Below are 19,152 nucleotides of genomic sequence, written 5' to 3' on the forward strand. Positions count from 1 at the left end.
GCTGGCGTAGCTTGACCAGAGTGACGTCCCTGGGCTGGTGCCCCGGGGGGGGGGAGAGAGCGATGCGCCGCTGGTCGTGGCTAGTCGAGGCTCAGGCCACCCCTCCCTCCAAGGAGCTTGGGGGTACGTGGCTCCTCCCCTCCTATTGCCCTCACAACGCCCCTGTGAGGTAGGTGCAGCTGAGAGTGACTAGCCCAACCCACCCAGGAAGCCTGTGGTTGAGCAGGACCTTGAGGCTGGGTCCCTCTGGTCAGGTCCAACACCAGAACCACTGCTGCTTCAATCCTCACTTACCTGGAAGTAAGCCCCATTGACGCTTATGGGACTTACTTCTGAGGAGACATGCATAGATTGGGTGCTGAGGCAGTGCAGCCCCAAGGTAAGGGAACAAATGTTTCCATACCTTGAGGAGGCTTCTGGGACTGCCTACCCACCACAAGATGGCAAGACCCACCACACCTCATTGGCATGGCTGGACTGGAAAATTGGAGAGGATTGGGCCCTGAATCATCCTGGCTTTTTTTTTTTAATTACAAAAAGTGGGTCCCACTGCTAAAAGTTTGAACCACTGCCTTTAGCCATTTTTGCTCAATGTTGCACATACACAACAGGGACCAAATGTGTATACCTGTGGGCCAGGCCGCAATGGGTTAAAAACCATGGGGGAAGGGTGAGTAGCTTCATTAGGCTACAATAGTAAATGTTTTCCTGGAAGTATTTGAACTCAATGGGACACTGAGTAGACATGCATAAGAATGCAGTCATAATCAGGATCAAGAAGGGCCTTGACCCCATGCATAGCAGCTAACATTGCAATCTTACACATTTTTATTCAGAAGTCCCATTGTATTCAAAGGAACTTAATCTAAGGATTGCAGACTGAAGATGAGTTGGCTTCAAATCTCATCTTGGTCATGAATCCATTAGGTGGCCCTGGGCAAGTTCTTTGGTCTCAGTTGCAATATATTGGTGATTTTCTTAGAGTTTTTCAAAGGACTACATCAAAGTAATAAATGGGAAGCACTTTTGCACACACAGAAAACATGCAAATGTTCAGTATCATTGAATGTACCAGTATGTCTCATTGTAAACGCTTGTAGTGCTTAATGATTTTTATTATAAGCTTACTGAACTTTTGCAGCTGTAAACATAACATTATAACAAGGAGGTTCCCAACTCTCCAGAAATCAGTACCTGTCTCCAGGTGATTACTGCAAACAACCTTAGAGGTTTTAACAGAATCTCTGTCATGTAGGGTTCACCTACCAAAAAAGGTTTTTCAGGAATAAGTTGTCAGAGGTGGCAATCCTACAACAGTAATCTTCAACCTTTTTCATGCCATTACCCCAATAAATAAACAAAAGTATGAGGCTGGTGATCCACCGATCATCATCCCCTCCTCCTGGAATCCAATTTGCCTATCCGACCCCTGTTGCCACCCTCTTCCTGCTTCCACAGGCCACTGTGAGGAAGGCTGTTTTTGAACTTAGCACAGTCATTTTTGCTTGTCAAGATAATACATCCCCAAGACTTTTTATCAGGGCTACACAGGCTACAGCACAGAACAACATGCAGCAGACAGCAAAGTCTAACAGCAGAGCAAGGCACAGCAACGATCCCATGTATGCAAGCAGAGTGTTAATTTCATGTGTGGAATGTTGGCCCTTATGCAATCTTCTGCCTCCCATATTGCATCATGCCACCCCAACAGTATTTCATGATTGGCACCCATTTTGGTTCCCCAAACTTGCTGCAATCCCAAAAATGTGGCTTTACAACCCCAAAGTTGAAGAATACTGTTTTACATAGAAAGCACTTCTGCGCATAAAATGATAACGGGCAAGAGGGGCACATGCAGAGTTTCCACTAACCCCAGATTCAAAAAACAGCAGATGCTTTTCAAGTCTCTAACAGTAGGAAAGCAAAGTGACCATTTAGAAATAGGAATTATTGGCCCTTGCAATACATTACGCATATAGGTACTGATAAAGGGGGGGGGGTTGTTTCTGTTCACCAGACCCTGACATGCTGTATATTCTTCTTTAGATGGGTGGCTATGATCTCTCTTAGCAGCAGAATTCTACACTGATGGTATGGAATTTTATGCCCCTATGGTTTTCTTTCCCCCCTGAACATTTTAATTCCACTTTTCCTCCTGTTACCAGAATGCCAAAGGCAGGATGTAAGTGTTTTTTAATAAAACCTTTTGTTGTCTAAATTGCTTTCAGTAATTCTGTTAACAACTTTGTTATTCATTCAATAAAAAGCAGCATATAAATATATTAAATATTTGCGTTGATAAAATGTATTTGACAAAGGATCAAACTGCACTTGATATAAAATCAAAATTATGTATTTGATAAAAAGTTATGATTTTCCCCATCACAGCTGAGATTCCATTCTAATGGCAACAAGGATGTCATTCAACAGTGCTTCTGCTATTGTGAGTACTGCCATCACATGAAACCTGAGTTTGTCAGCTCATAACTGTCATGATGCAATCCTCCCAGTAGCAGAAGCACCACACCTTCATAAACAATTGCTATTTTGTAATTTGTGACTCAAATCTTGTTAATCTACCCAAACCAACCTGTTCAGAATGTCAGCATTCTGAAAGCTTTTCCCAAGACTGCTCCTTTTTCAAAATCAACAAGCAAATATTTTGACTAATGAACCTGCATCTCTAGTGTGCTCATACAATTTTGTGACACTGAAAAAGCTGAAATAAGTCTACATCAAATATTAAATAGCTTTTTACAGTAGTTTGAATTTGAGTCTTAAACAGGAAAAAGGAAGAAAAATTCAATTAAAGCAACAGTTACTTACAGTAATGCAGATGAGAAAAGGGCAGTTTTAATTTGCAAAAGTCAAAATAGTACATAGGATTTTATTTATACAATAAATCAAGTTACTAATTTTATGCAAAGCATGTTCCAAAAGATATTGCTAACATTAATGACACAAACAGGTCGAAATCCCTTTGGTTTGCTTTTAAACATACATCACTGCATATCCTGTAAAACCAACAGCTTCATTCTCTCAAGTTCAATTAACTTCCATATAAACAATATGAAACAAGCTACTTTCAAGCTGTCCAGAAAAATCTGTGGAAACAATTCATCAACTCCCTCGCAAGCTCTGACCATGTGGAAGGAAGCTACTGTGACAAGAATCCTCTTCTCAAGTCTCATTTTTCCAGCTCTGTCTTGTATCTACAGAGGGCTTGGATTGTCCCTTAAGTTTTTACAGGGCTATAAAAGCCTTTTACAAGTAGTTCTAAAATCACACGATAGTATTTACCCAGTGTGCAACTCTCAGTTTTATTAAGTTATCTGCAGGGTTTACATGAAAGCTTATAAACAATTATTTTGGAATAAGAAAGTGCTTAATAGAATTAATCTCGCATTACCAAGAAGAAAAAAAATATCTGGAGCTATTAAGAAAAAGCTCAACCACAAATGTTTTATGTGGTCATCATTCTCTTGGCACTTAATCAGTTTAAATTTGGATAAAGTTTAGAAAGATGTGAAATAAAAGAATTGGTGGTGCATAGTTTAAAATTCAGTGTCCTCCCAGATCACTGAATACTCTTCAACAAGCTTTAAAAAGAAATTCAAATAATTATAGTAACTAGAGAATGCAGCATGAAGAGCCTTCATGATGTGCAGTCAAAACACACACATACACTCTCTCTCTCTCTCTCTCTCTCTCTCATCTCTACCCAAGTTCCTTTGGGCAAAAGAATTGCAATATACAGAGAATGAGTACCATTCACTCCAACTCCAAAATAAATTTTCAACAAAAATCTTAAAAGAAATCAAGAGGCATCTCTAAAAATAATTGTTTCTTTGAATATCACTCAGGATTCTAGGGAAGGATGCTTCATGTATCAGCATGGCATGCAGCTGATTAGACTAGCAAACATCATTCCCAGATCTGCTAAAAAGTAGGTTTGGGACCAGCACAGGTATCCATTGTGGGGAAGCTAGTGTCTTGTTTTATAAAAATAATTTCTTCTTCATCATGCAACATAGTGGTACTGATTAGGATTTTCTTTGTCCCTCTCCATATAGTCTCTGTCTATGAGAGATTCAATTCGCTTTTTCAAGTCTCCAGGCTGAAATAAGAGAGAATACATTATTGCTGTGTTCAGCAATACAAGGATAAGTCAACAAACAAATGTGCAAATTTAAGCAAATATTTAAAAATGACAGCATAACTATTTTGATCACAGTTAACTTTATCATGATTGTACAACCACATTTCTAGCGATTGCATGTGGGTTTATTCTTTGTTGTTCTTGTTTGGCTTTTAAGAAGGTGAGAACCTTAAAATCTCACCTTTACAGGAAATTTCAGCTGATTGTATAACTCTGAAACAAGAAGATTGTGGCCAAGTGTCTTCCTCATCTTCATTATTCGTACTATAGCAGCATCAATCTGATACTGTCTATCTTGAAACACTCTTTCAGTGGTGCTGACTTGTTCCTCAACCTAAACAGCAGAAACAGAAGACTGCATTAATCTCTCACTTAATCACACACTCTGGTTTTGTGATGCACAGGCAGTGTTAAAAGAAAACCAAACATTCTCAACCAAAGGAATTGTTCATTTCACTTCTTATAATAGTCTAAAATACTTTCAAAGGAGTTATTAGTCCATCTCAGATATGAGAACACTTTTTCCAGAAGATGGAAAAAAACAGGCACCAGGAGAGAGAGGGGAAAAACAAGTTGGCTCATTTGTCCATAACTGCTGAGACTTTCAGCATGTGAATAGTGTTCCTGTTTTCAAACAGGGTACTATTGCATTAGCTTGCAGTTTAAGTGCATGGATAAACTGATAAGATTAATATTTCTTCTTTCACAAAACAAATAAGCTATGTTCGAAAAGGGAATCACAATTTTAGCTTGGAACATACTGATAAGCAAACAGCACAATCTTATGAATGTCTACTCAGAAGTAAGCCCCATTGTGTTCCATGAGACTTACTCTCAGGAAAGTATGCACAAGATTGAAAGATAGGCATTATTTTTAGTTTTTAGATAACAGGTAAGTGGAGTGAATGTGTGGGTCAGTGTGTATATGGGAGTCACTGCCCCATAAAATAATAAAAAGTACTTATATTATCCTGGAATCAATTTCAGCCCAACTTTTATTCATTTCCCCAGATTGCTGTCCCAAATTTAACAAGTAGAACGTTGAAATTTACAGATTAGTTTAATTTGCATAATTTACTTTCTCCAAAAAAAAGGTAGCAAAGGTTGTGAGCACACCTTGGCATGCTTAGCTTTCGATAGTTCTTAGTAACTACACATGCCAATACATATTTTGTTGTCTTAAAAGTTAGACCTATTCTTGGGTATATTCGGGAAGCTGAATCAAAAAATGATGTTGGCTTCCTCACAAGGAAGCTGCTTGAATTGGCATATAAGATGGCAATGCCGTACCCCCAAAACAAGAGCCAAGTGGGCAAAAACCATGCCATTGTTGGATTCAGCACCCCCAAAATATGCTAAATCTATTCAAACATCCTTGGCAACTAAAAAAAGTGTTTTTTTTGAAGACCTGTGCTATATATAATTCTAACCAGAAATAGGTGGGCTCACACAAAAAGCTCCTGGAGGACAAATTTGCATGGATAAGTCACCATGTGACACTTTTATCTAGTTATATAAAATGATTGCTTAAACTGACCAAGTTATCTTGACAGCATGTTTGAAAATTTTGCAGCCACTGCATTGCGTTGTATCCCAAGGAAACAGTCATGATGAAGTATCATTGAAATAAATAAGACAAGTTACAGCCCAGTCCTGAGCTGCCCGGGGCGCCCAGGCTCTGAGAACGGCACTGAGAACGGCTGCCGTAGGAGACGCCTTGGGAGAAGGGGACGTTTGTCCCCTTCCCCCCCCCCGAGTGAGGTAAGCAGCCCTGCAAAGGAGCCCTACACAAGTACCTTGGATCCTGCTTAGCAGAGCTCCGTGGAGCTGCCTCCCTCCCTCCCCCCGGCACGCCTCCTGCCTGTCCTCTCTCCGCCTCTCGCCAGCCTCCCCCCTCCCCGGAATGCCTCCTCCCCACCCCATCCCTGCTCCCGCCTACCGTTCTGCAGCTCAGCAGTCTGGGAGATCGCCGAGCCGCGGAAGCTGTGTGACCGTCCCATGCTAGCCCAGCACCGGCCGGTGCTGGGCTAGCACAGGCAGGAGCGCAGCGGTGAGCCTTGCAAACATGCCTTATGGCACGTTTGCAACAGTGCTCGGCGGCACAGAGCCATGCCACTGAGCACAGGATTGGACTCTTAGTTGTGACTAACCTAAGTTCCCTTAATTTCAATAGGGCACAGGAATCTTAACACTTTAGGATTCGACCTATACTTCAGAGATACGCAAATCTGATCCACACGTAGCAAACACAAACAATATGCCAAATTACATTTTAAAAATGATTAATGCAATATTAAAAATGATTTCAACTGTACTGTGTTCATCACTACCATTTTCCCAATAGAGGATAATTTTCAATTTTCAACATGTCACTTAGAACAAATTACAATGGATGAGACTTAAAGTTTGTCCACAACACTGCATTTGTGACAACTATTCAGAATCAGAACAAGAAAACCGTAATTCATAGAAATGGCTACTTTTTAGGTACACAGGCAAATACACAGGTACCTGTTTTATTTTAAGAACCAGCTGACTCATTAGTCTATAACTGCTGAGACTTTCAGTCTATAGACTGAATAGTCTATAACTGCTGAAAGTCTCAGCAGTTATAGACTAATGAGTCAACTAGTTCTTAAATTAAAACAGGTACCTGTGTATTTGCCTGTGTACCTAAAAAGTAGCAGTTTCTATGAATTACATTCTATTCAGTCTATAACTATTCAATGAATAGTGTTCCTGTTTTCAAACACGGTGCTATTGCATTTGCTTGCAATTTAAGCGTGTGGATAAACTGACTGATAAGTATTTCTTCCTTCACAAAACAAATAAGCTATGCTCAAAAACGGAAACATAATTTTAACTTGGAACATACTGATAAGCATACAGCACAACCTTATGAATGTCTATTCAGAAGTAAGTCCCATTGTGTTCAATGAAACTTATTCTCAGGAAAGTGTGCATAAGACTGCAGCCAAAGCATTATAACTCTATAAAGAGAACATGTCAGATTGGTGACAGTATTTAATACGAACCGTTTCTTTCATCTGGATTTGATTTATCTTAATTCTGAACAACTTATGTTTGAAATCACCATTAAAGGTGAATTTATCTCCATCTTCTACATCCTTCCCTCTTGGATTTTTATTTAGTACTCTTGCTTTGCCACAGGCCAGAGACTGCAGGGTTCTTTTCAATTCACTGTCCTCTGTAAAGTAGGTTTAAATAGCAAAAACACAGCAGAAACCTGTTCATGATCAACAGTTATACAACAGTTATACAACTGATCAACAGTTATACAAAAGAAGTACAAAATACAAAAGCACAGGCTGAAGTAAATATGAGGTGGAAGACTGTTGGATACCTTGTCTGTTCATACATTGTTAGTTAAGGGCAGAAAGAGCTTCTCTGTTCTAGTTCAGTCCTGCAATTTGCTATTCTTCTACTTGCTTAGAAAAGCTAACAATGCCTTAGATCAGCCATTTTCAACCACTGTGCCGTGGCACACTGGTGTGCCATGAGTGGTCCACAGGTGTGCCACAGGAATTTGAGGGAAGCTCATTTATTAGTAGGGCCAATAGGGATGTGAGACCCCCACTGGCAACATGGTGTGCCTTGTCAATTGTCAAAAACCTGATGGTGTGCCTTGCAAATTTTAGTGCCTTGTCAGTGTGCCGTGAGATGAAAAAGGTTGAAAATTGCTGCCTTAGATTAACAGTTGTGCTTCTGTTTGCCCCCCATTTGGGAGCTATAATGCTCTGCTTCTGGCATTTAAGGCCAGAACAAAAGAGAGAGAGAGAGAGTGTGTGTGACACAAGTGCAGCTACCATCTCCTCACTTTGGGAAACACAGCAGCACTGTAGTGGCTGCCTGTGACACCCCCTGGCCGACTACTTCATCCAAGATAAAGGCTAGAAAAGCAGAGGGTGGGAGAGAGATGAGAAAAGTGCTAAGCGGTACAGTGAAGTACTATGGCAACTCTGTGCCCTCTTACTTCAGCCTAGCTTTCAGATAAACTTAAAGCTAGATAGGACATAATTTAGAGGTTTATGTTGTATCTTCAGCTATGCATCAGGCTTCCTTCTGAATGCATACCCTATCACCTCATGTCACCATGCATGCTATGGAGAGGACCCACTGTCCACATGAACACGGTTAGGTTGTGACCCCAATGGGGTTGTGGCAACTTATGGGAATGAACAAGGTTGAAGACTTGAGCACCACCAGATAAAGGGGGAAACATTTAGTGTACCAGGATATTGTGTCCCAGTCAGGGCCTCTGAGAGGAATTTTATCAGGGGGTACAAAAAGTCTTTGGAGCCAGGTCTACCCACCCTTGTTGCATTGGCAGCTAGATACAATAATATGGAAAACCAAACACATTCCTAAGTCTCTCTAAAATCTTTTAAACATAGAAAATCATGCAGAAAATGAGCATCATCATATTTAGGCTCACACTAGAATGGGAAGTGTCCTGTGCAGACCAAAACTTGCTTCTGCAGCAGCTGTAGTTCTGCAGCTGTGTCCCTGAACTATACACTCCTTCATGGGAAGCACACCAAAGGGCTACTGTACCCGGCCAGTTTCCTCTCAGATTTGACACTGTATTGAGGAGATGTTCCTTGGCATGGCACATATGGCTTGCCAGTAGCTGCAGTAGCTGTAGCCACATGCTTGTGGTAGTGTCCCCAGCACCTGTGCAGGCAACAAATCTGAGTAGACAGGAAAACGTAAGATCCCAGGAAATTTCTGGGTCCCCTCCTTTGGTTCCTGGGTTCCCTTTTTGACCATGGGCCCAGACCTGCTCAGATTCTGTGCTAAAATAGCTTTCTCTAGTGCCACGCTTTCATTTTCTGCTCTCTAATAAGAATATTTGGATATAGTGAACAGTGCTGTGAGTGCATAACGGGGGTGAGGAATAGGCAGATAGTGTCCCAGGAGGGGACTGGGATTGATAATGGGTCCCCAGTCTTAATACTGATTGATTGATTGGGGTTGTGGCATGAAAAAAGTTGAAGACCACTAATTAGGGCTTGGAATGACAGTTCAAGTGATAAATCCTAGATATTATTTTCAGTTAGTGTAAGCAAGAATGCCATGCAACATGTCCACACCAAGCATCTATTAATAATAAAGAGCATAGGGATCAATTACATAATGGACATCTCAGCCAGGCACACACCACCAGGAGTAAGCTCTTGCTGACTGGACAAAAGGCACCTTTCAAAGTGTATTTAGCAGGGGGAGAGCTGGTATTTCGTCCATATTTTTTTTTAAGGTTCTGAATCCTTTGGGGACTTTGGGAACCATTTCTTGATTTCTTTTACTATGTAAACCACTTTGTGAACTTTCAATAGGAGTAGTACATTAACATTCTTAATAATAATACACGAAGCCATAGTGTAACTTTTGTAATACAGGTACCTATACTGACATTTGTGTATCAGAACAAAACCTTACAACAAACATGGAACAAGTAGTCATTCTTCTGTATTTTAACTGAAAGTAATTTACATTCAGGGTCAAATTTTACATCTGGATGAGATACATGTGCACTTAAAAACTACTACATACCTATACCAGTGGCCATTTTAATTTCTTCAAAACCAAATTCATCTCCTTCGTTGAACATTAGAAGCACTAATGTCTGGAAGAGTGATACCTGAAATTCCTTTTTTCCCTACAAAAGGAAAAATCACACACATACAAACACACCTTAAATATATGTACATTATACTGTACATTATAGTACTGTACTGTATAGTAGATGTTGATAGCCTTGTTCTCTCCCATACCGCACCAAAAGGATCATCTGACATATACAAGGTCTCTTGCAACCTACATTTAGATAAGCTAGAGCAGGGGTGTCAAACTCATTTAATACAGTAGCAGGCATCTTTTTCAGTGACTGTCGCTAGTGTCTCGTCCATTTTTTTGTTAAGATTCTGAATACTTTGGGGACTTTGGGAACCATTTATTGATTTATTTTAATATGTAAACATGATGCCTGCTGAGGGCCAGAAATGATGTCATTAAGTAGGAAGAGAAAATTTGCATTACCTGCAAATGACAGAAGAGAAAATACACAAATCATGATAGTAATTTCAAGATACGGAAGAGCCCAATTATCACGCGGGTCACTCTTTCAGCCATGCCATTCTGGCTGAGGCATTACTTCATAGAACACCTCTCAGCTGCTGAGCTGCAAAGTGGCACCTCAGAAGAAGAAGCACTGCTGAAAGGGTGCTGAAATGGTAATTGAGTTCTCCTAGTGGCTTGGCAGCATCTCTCTCTCTCAACCATTTTGGTCTGCCCCTCTCCCTGTAGTGTTCCTGGCCTTCTGAGGCCTCCTTCTATCTCTTCCAGAGCCTTAACAGAAGCAGCACTGCAGAAAGAGTGGGGCTGGGAGAGCCTAATCATCATGTGGACCAGATAAAGAGCTTTCATGTGTTACATCTGGCTCATGAATTTTATGTTTGACACCACTGGTTTAGAGGATCCTAAAAGTTCAAGAGAATACAACAGGAAAAGTTGCTACTTTGAGGAAGGGCAGAATATTAATGTGATAAAAATAAATAAATAAAATAAAAATAAATAAAAATTATTTTGTACTTGATAGCATAACGTTTTAAAACAAAAAGAACAGACTTTTCTGTTGATGGACAATATTGTGTCCATTTAGCAGCAAAGGTTACAATGGCTCAAATCAAACTCTAGTTTATATCCATCAAATTCTGATTGCTTAGAATTAATACCATTTTTTTCTTAATTAAACTGAATGGAAAACTGCATGTTTAAAGAAAATCTAAAAGTAACAATAATAAGTCAAATAAACACACCTCTTTAAACTCTGCTTTCAGGACAGCATGTCCTAAACTGGTCTGCCACTGAAGTTTTCGACCACTGTGCTTTCCAAGATAAAAAGTCTTAAATATTTCTTGAAGTTTAACCATCTGTAATAATACAGGGAAAGGAGGAAAAAATAAATGTATGCAAACACACACATGTATGCGAACATATAAGCATGTGATTCTAAGGCTTAGACTTCGCCCTGCCTCTTTTATATAAAAAATCAATACATAAATGGTACAACAGCTAAAGACAAGCAGCATTACACTGGCATTAGTTTTTGCAAAGCAACGTTTGCCTAAAGCTCAGCAGGTCACTGAGCTGAATGCGCTACATTAGTGGTTTTGAAAATGTGTGTTGTGATGCCCTGGGTGTCGCAAGGCACTTGCCAGGGTTTCACGGGCTGTAAGCCTCCAAACAGCAGCAGGAAGCTCTGTGCAGTGGGCGCAATCCTATCCCCTTATATCGGTGCTTTCCAACACTGGCATAGCAGTGCCAGTGGGACATGTGCGGCATGCTGCAGTTGGGTGTCACTCATGGAGGTCTCCTCAAAGTAAGTGAATGTTTGTTCCCTTACCTCAGAGCTGCATTGCCCTTATTTCAGTGCTGGAAACCACTGATATAAGGGGTTAGGATTGCGCCTTCTGTGTCAGACTTTTTGACCCTACACGGAGTTTAGGATATGGCGCAGCAGGGCTCTGCTTGCCCCACCCCCCTTCCACCCCCAGCCCCATCCTTATTCCGCCCTCCTCCTGCCCCCCAGAGGCTGCACCATCGCCCAGCAGTTTCACTTACACTGGTACCTAACTGGTGTGGGAGCAGTGCCAGTGTTCCCTACTCTCCCGGTGCAGCAAACGTGCTTCATGGCATCCAGTACCGGTGCTGGAGCTCAGTACCGGTGCTGGGAGGATTCAGGATTAGGCCCTCACACTCTTCCTAAGAGGTCAGAACAGAAGAGATAGGCATCTGTCCTACACTAAATGTATGCAAGGCTCACAATTTGACCTAAGTGGATAAAACACTTCCCCTTTGGCTGAAAAACTCTAAGGGCCCATTCCTATCCAACTTTCCAGCACTGATGCAACCATGTCTATGGGTCATGCACTGCTTCCTGCAGCAGGGGAGCAGTCATGGAGGCCTCCTCAAGGTAAGGGAAGTTTTTTGCCTTACCTTGGGGCTGCATAGGCACTGGAAAGTTGGATAGGAGGGGGCCCTCAGAGATACAGTGCTTAATACATGCTTATTGGGATATATACAAGACTGCAGAGACCACAAACTGTATTTTAGATGTTCTTAAAGGCTTACCTCTGAAGGCAAAAGGACATCCATAGGTGTATAAGTTGGCCAATATCCCATAGTAAGTATATTTACTGTTAAATCTATACTGCCTGGGTCACTTTGATTTTGCATATACTGTGATAAAAAAGGGAAATAAAGGATTTAAAATTTTGCTAACATGTACAATTACAGACAAGCACAGACTAATAATTGCTACTGTCTATATTATGATCAACTTTATCCAGGGGAAAAAATTCAATGAATAAAGGTTTATGGCAAAATTGTGTTTATCAATATTCTTTTGAAAAGGAGTAAAATACAACATATTTCACAAAAATTGAATTCAACAAATGATTCAACCTGCCATTCTTTAGAACTTGCATATATTTCAAAAATTCATTCACTGTCCATAGGTAAATTTCAAATATGAAAATTAAAAGCTTTAAATGAATTCCAGATTTTCAAAAGTGACTGGAACACCCTCTAATTCTGACTTTTGTAGGCTTCTGTAATGAAGAACTGAGGTAATTCTGAATGCATATTGATCATTAAAGACCATACTGTCAAAATAATTTTGAAAGAGATTCTTTGGCTTTGCAGTATCCCTAGAAAATTGTCTAAGGATGCAAGTACAGTCTGCCCTCATCTTAGGTGTAGTTGACTTGTGTAAACTGGACTACACTTGCTTAGCAAAACATACACATACCGCAATTTAAACAGTGAAGTTGATTTCACTTACTAAATACATACCTGAAAGTAAGTCCGAGATTGAAGCTACAGCTCCCTCACTTCCTGCCTGCTTCTTGTAATTTTTAAAGAAACCTATTTTCCTTGATGTCAGGGATTTTCAATGTAAGTTTGAACATATGCAACATATGCTACTCTGAAATGTAATCCCTTGTGTAAGATGAAGGGTGACTGTACTTCAAACTCCTGTTAATACACTATGAGATCTTTGTGCTGATTAAGATGAATGAAACTGATTGGCAGTAGGGTCTGGATACACAAAATAAGTATTCCTACTTGTGACTTACTGAATATTCTGCCACAAGATGTGCCACTGTAATAGGTATCTTTAAAAGAGGATTAGAGAAATGTACCCACCCATACGTCTGCCACTGATTATTTTCCATGACAGCATAATGAAATATCTCTATTTTGCTGAGGTGGATCAAAAATGGGGTGGGTGGGTGTTCTCTTCATATCCCAAATGTGAGCTTTCCTGGAAGCTTCAAGCTGGTCATTGTTGGAAACAGGATGGTATACCAGAATAGATTCTTGCTCTGACCTAGCAAGGTTCTGAATATTATGCGCTGTTGTATTTTCAATGAATTGAAAGGAGGTTGAAAAGAGAGTACTGGATTCAAATCAAAACTGAAATGTACTGTGTTTTCCCGAAAATAAGACACTGTCTTATATTTTTTGGCTCAAAAAAAACACATTAGGTCTTATTTTTGGGGTAGGTCTTTTTTTTCTAATGTACAACAATGTACTGCCTGCCTGTCTACTCAGAAGTCAGTCCCTTTATAGTTAATGGGACTTGCTCCCTGGAAGGTGTGGAGAGCCTCAGAGCAGGCAGGGTTGTCTCACTTGCTGCTTCCTGCCTCAGCTCCTCCTCAGCATCCTCTCCCCAAGGCACCACAGCAGGCACTTTCTAGGTGGCGCGCACAGGAGTGTAGTGTTCCCGGTCACTTTGTCCACCCGCCCCCGCCCGAGGACCACTTCCTGTTAATACACTATGAGATCTTTGTGCTGATTAACATTTGTCCCCCTGTCCCAGCCCTGATCACAACTAGGTCTTATTTTCAGGGTAGGTCTTGTATTTCAGCAATTCTCAAAAAACACGCTAGGTCTTATTTTCGGGGAAACACGGTAGGCTACTGTGTGACTTTGGGAAAACTACTCTCTTTATTCCAGTACCCAGTGTGCACAATAAACTATAAGCCATTCGCTTCTATGAAAAAAAGATACACAAATGGGCACTTTGCTGAAAATTCACTATGTTCTCCAGCTGAAGTTAAACTTACTTGTTTAAACTGAACCATAATGTCTTTGGAAAGTTCCATATCCTTGAACATTCCTTCCAGTTTACTGGTAAAAGCAGCACCACATTCTGTTAGGTAAACAAAAACAGAGGTACCATGTGTAAGCCAACTTTGGCCACAATTTCAGCACATAATCGAGCTATAAAACATTTCAGAAACACCTGATATAAAATAACCATCCATAGTGACCTTTGTAACCTGCACATAGCTAAAGAGGGAGGAGGACAAATCTGGCTGTTATATCAGAATCTGGTAAGTACCAGATCAAGCAGAACCCAACAGAGAATAAAACAAGTTGAAGCATTTTGAACTGAAAGTTACCAGGATGAGAAAAGCCTAATATTGTAATACTTTGCCTGGATCCTGAGATAAGTAACTTGCTGTATAAATGTTGCACCCTGCCATTTTGCTGCATCCTGCCACACGCAGCTACATTTTAAAGCAATAAAAGTATCTAAAACTCTCACCTGTTGCATTTTAGCTATTGCACCAGGCACGAACTGCTCTTTAGGAGCACAGACTCAGAATTTGAGCAACACCCAAAGACAATTAGATAGAAGGCATTCTACTTTCTTTGTTTAAAAATCCAAAACTGTATATAGCAATACCTTAACTTTCATCACTTTGCTCTTTTAGTCATTTTCAAATTTCAGATTTCATCCATATGCTTTCCTCTTTCATCCAAACTTCCATGACATTCACCAACATCCATTTTTTAAAATTTTTGTTTATTTAGGTTTCACACACATTCACATGTGTTATATATAGTTATTTACATTTTTGGCTTAGCCAAAATAAATTTTCAAGTAAATAAGTCTCTTGCTTTGACATTCATCCATTCTTGACTTTCGGTCATGCTCTTGTCAGTAACCAAACAAAAGTGCAAGGTACTGTATTGCTGTAGGCCAGTGATTCCTAAACTATGAGTCAGGACCAATTGAAGGGTCACCAAAGGGTGATGAAAAGATCAGATAATTGCCTTAAACCCTGAGGCTATTGAAAAATCAGATACTGTAGCTGCTGCAGTTTTCCAGATAGCTGGTAACTGCCCTGCAAATAATTAAGCAGGGCCTAGGAGAGGGGGGTAAAGGGGGTAATTTGTACCTGGGCCCAGGGTCAAAAACTGGGCCCAGGAGCCAAAGGAGGGGGCCCAGAAATATCCTGGGATCTTACATTTCCTGGACTCAAAGCCCACATGGAATGCTGGAGGCACTACTATGGAGCATCTGGCTGCAGCTACTGGCAAGCCATACATCCTGGGCTGAGGAATGCAAACATGACACTCCTTAACACTGTGTCAAATCTGGAAAGCAACTGGCCTGCTACAGTAGCTCTTTGGCTTGTGGATCTACTTAGCATGAAGAAGTGTATAGGAGCTCAGGGACACAGCTGCAAGACTACAGAAGGATGTGTTGGTGCATACAGGACACCTTCCATTCTAGTGTGAGCCTAAATATGATGATGCTAATTTTCTGCATGTTTTTCTATATTTAAAAGATTTTAGAGAGTGTGTTTGTTTTTCCATATTACTGTATCTACCTGCCAATGCTGCATGAGCAAGTAGACATGGGCTTCAGAGATTTTTCCAGATGCCTTCACCCTTCCCTGCCCTGTTTTGCCCCCTGCCCCCATTCTGCTTACCCGTCACTACCCTCCCCTGTTGTGTTTCACCCCTTCCCCTTTGCAAAGGCGCCCTAAAGAAACTTTGTACCCCCTGATAAAATTCCTTTCAGAGGCCCTGGAGCTCAGCTCCTGCAATTTGCAAGCATGTGTAAATATAGAGAGATAAAGTTTGAGGGTCTTTTTCTGGTTATTATTACTTATAAATAAAATATTATTTCTTTGTAGAACTCCTTTTTAAAAATTCTGGTAAATCTAGGTGGGTTCTGACATGGGTCGTGGTGCAAAAAAATTTGGGAACCACTGACGTAGGCATTTATTTAGGATCTTAGGTGGACACTATTCACAAGCCTCAGTATAAAGGGGGCTCAAAAAATAGTTCAAGCGTGGATTTCACTGATAGATTTAAAATGTATAAACATCTTTCTACAAATTGTACCATTTCAATTGCCAAGTGTCCTTCCAAATACTTACCATGCTTAAGTTTAGACAACATAGATTTCTCAGCATCCACTGAAGCACTTTTCCCAACCAGAAGTCTTTTGGCCAAATCTTTTTTATAAAATGCTTCAAACACATCTTTACCTGCATGGATAATATTGAAACAAACAAAAAAGTACAGTGTGAATCCTGATTTTTGTTTCTTGAACCACAAAGAAAAAAAATCAAATACGCACTGAGGAAGTGTATGTCTACAGACATTTTAAAATCTTAATTATTAGAAAAGCATTTCTTTGACTTTGATATTTGGAAGTAGCTCTTTCAGTCCTGATTTACTAAGTTCTCTGTCTCTTCATAATAGGTAAGAATGCTCTCCCCTTAAGCAGTGCTTGTTTTCCCATTTTATCTTTATTTTATTTTTTTAATTATATCCTGCCATTCTGCCAAGAATAACCCAATATAGTGTACAATCAAAAACCAAAATAAAAATCAGAAAAAGAAACAAAAGGCAACCTATAATAAAACCAGTTCACAACTACTGCCTCCAAATCACCATGCCACCTCCAGCCAAAGTTGTCAATCACTTTCAAATGCTCACTGAAACAGCCAGGTTTTAACAAAGCATCTGAAAGACTGAAGAGTAAGGGGTCCACTGGGATTCTGTGTGCAAATCCCTTTTGAATCACATAAAAAGGGTCAAATACCTCTCAAGAATACAGGTTGAGTCTACTTATCCGTGGATTTTGTAACCATGGATCTGGCTGATCTGCAGGTCCCCCAGACCCACAATGAGCCAATCTGGCCCAACCTGAAGCCTCTGAAGGCAACCAGAACTGTGCTCCAGCCGCCTCCAGAGGCACTTCTGAAGCCCATGGAGTGGCCTCCACTGAACTCAGAATGGTCTCTGGAGGTCCTAGAAGGATACTCCTGGTTTTTGTCCAATGGGCCTCGGAACACTCCAGATATGACTGGAGTGAGGTTCTGGTTGTGTTTGGAGGCCCAGGGGGTTGGAAAACTTCGCATTTCATTATCCAATGTTTTCAGTATCCATGGAGGGGTCCAGGAATGGATCCCACTCAAATAGAGGCATCACCTGTACCTTCTTAATTGTACCTTCTTCCCCTTCTACAACTTTCTCATTGTCTACAAATGGTCCTTTAATGCACACAAGTCTACTGGATATTCTCTCAGATCTTGAGATTATTTTAAGCCGTAGACCTCAAGACTTTATTCTTCCTTCCAACAACATGTAGCAGAGAACACCACTTCCATCATTCTAATATAATATTTTTACTAATTTCACTCAAGCTTTTCTACACAAACTTGAGGAAAGTTCCCCGCATGCATAACAAACACAATTCCTTAAATCATTGGTTTTCAGACTGCGACATCAGGACACCCCAGCCTGAGAGCCCTGGGTAGTTCTCCCTTAAGGGGAAGGGTGGAGGGAAGGCAGAGACACGATACTTAGCATCGTGCCTCTGATCTGGGTGCAGGGCGCACGACCACTCACCCCTGCCTGCAGCAGCCTCCCAGGGGTTGGGGGAGCCCGGAGCCAGCCTCCACAGGGCTCCCCATGCAGCGCAGAGCCCTCCAGAAGACAATTGCAACCACTTCCTGTTTTGCGATCATGAAACAGGAAGTTGTCGCGATCATCTTCTGGAGGGCACTAAGCCGCGTGGGGAGCCTTGCTGAGGCTGGGGCCAGGCTCCCCCAACCCCTAGGAGGCTGCTGCAGGCAGCGGTGAGTGGCAGAGCGCCCCTGCACCCAGATCAGAGGCGCGATGCTGAGCATCACATCTCTGCCTTCCCCCCGCCCCTGTTGCCTGCAGCAAAGACTTTGTGGCTTCCAAACTCTCCCAGAGATTTTGAGAACCACTGCCTTAAATGCTGGTGTAGGAAGTCAAAGGCCTTGAGATGCAAGACCAGTTTTTTACTCACAGGTACCTTCCTTCATCAGATCAGGAAAACTTGAAGCTTGTAGACAGTGAGAAATCTCTGGGCAGAACTTTCCTAACAAGGAAATTAGTTGTAACGAGAAGGAATGAATACTGCCTGCTTCTTCTATATGAAGTCCAGAGAACTTGTTACTTACGCATCTGAGCAGCATGATCATACCCAGATGCTCCCAAACTTTGTCAGGAAAAATGTGCACAATTTATTAAGACTCCCTGTACTAAGGAAACTAAACATTCATGCCATAGATTTGGCATAAAATTAAAGCCACAAAGATTTTGTTCAGAACTGGGCTCTCCCAATCCTTTCTACCAAATGCATACATAACTTAGTAATGTCTACCAGTTGCAAATGTCAAGCCTTTGGTTTATTGTTTAAACAAACAGAAAAAAGGAGTGCAGAAGAAGTGTGGTTTCCTTTATGCAGTTGTTTAAAGAGGCACTTTCTTACCATGAATGAATCTGAATATTATCATAATTTTGTCAAGGATTCTTTCCAGTTCTTCATCCGTTGCCTCTTTATTGCCAGCTCTCAGTTTTGAATCCACATGCTTAGCTAAAAATAGTTAAATTTTTTTAAAAAAGTCATTCTAAAACAATCACCTGATTTTCACATATAATGACAGAACCAGACTCCATTTAACTATGTTATTTAATGCCTGGCAACATATATTTTGTGGTGACTTATGTTGTATTTATTGAGTGAAAAGGTTTGCCTTTTATGCCTCTTCCCCTCCCATTCCCCTCTCTTTAGAGTGTTACTAATTAGAAGGTTAAAAGGGAGTAAAAGCATGAATGGCCAGCTG

The 19,152-nt window shown here is 40.9% G+C and overlaps 1 protein-coding gene across 1 annotated transcript in view; it reads right to left on the reverse strand.

The window, feature by feature from the left end:
- Positions 1-2,337: 2,337 nt before the first annotated feature.
- The window catches only part of CUL4A (cullin 4A), a 49,572-nt gene continuing 32,757 nt past the window's right edge, over positions 2,338-19,152 (reverse strand). Inside the window, exons 12-20 of the mRNA XM_066618923.1 lie at positions 18,798-18,902; positions 16,426-16,536; positions 14,314-14,399; positions 12,314-12,421; positions 10,999-11,112; positions 9,734-9,839; positions 7,195-7,367; positions 4,341-4,493; positions 2,338-4,117 (exon numbers count right to left, since the gene is read on the reverse strand). Of these exons, the coding sequence (XP_066475020.1) occupies positions 4,022-4,117; positions 4,341-4,493; positions 7,195-7,367; positions 9,734-9,839; positions 10,999-11,112; positions 12,314-12,421; positions 14,314-14,399; positions 16,426-16,536; positions 18,798-18,902 (1,052 nt within the window). The 3' untranslated portion in view covers positions 2,338-4,021. The remainder of the gene's footprint in view (positions 4,118-4,340; positions 4,494-7,194; positions 7,368-9,733; positions 9,840-10,998; positions 11,113-12,313; positions 12,422-14,313; positions 14,400-16,425; positions 16,537-18,797; positions 18,903-19,152) is intronic.

This window comes from Tiliqua scincoides, chromosome 3 (genome assembly GCF_035046505.1).
Source record: "Tiliqua scincoides isolate rTilSci1 chromosome 3, rTilSci1.hap2, whole genome shotgun sequence".
Lineage (NCBI taxonomy): Eukaryota > Metazoa > Chordata > Lepidosauria > Squamata > Scincidae > Tiliqua > Tiliqua scincoides.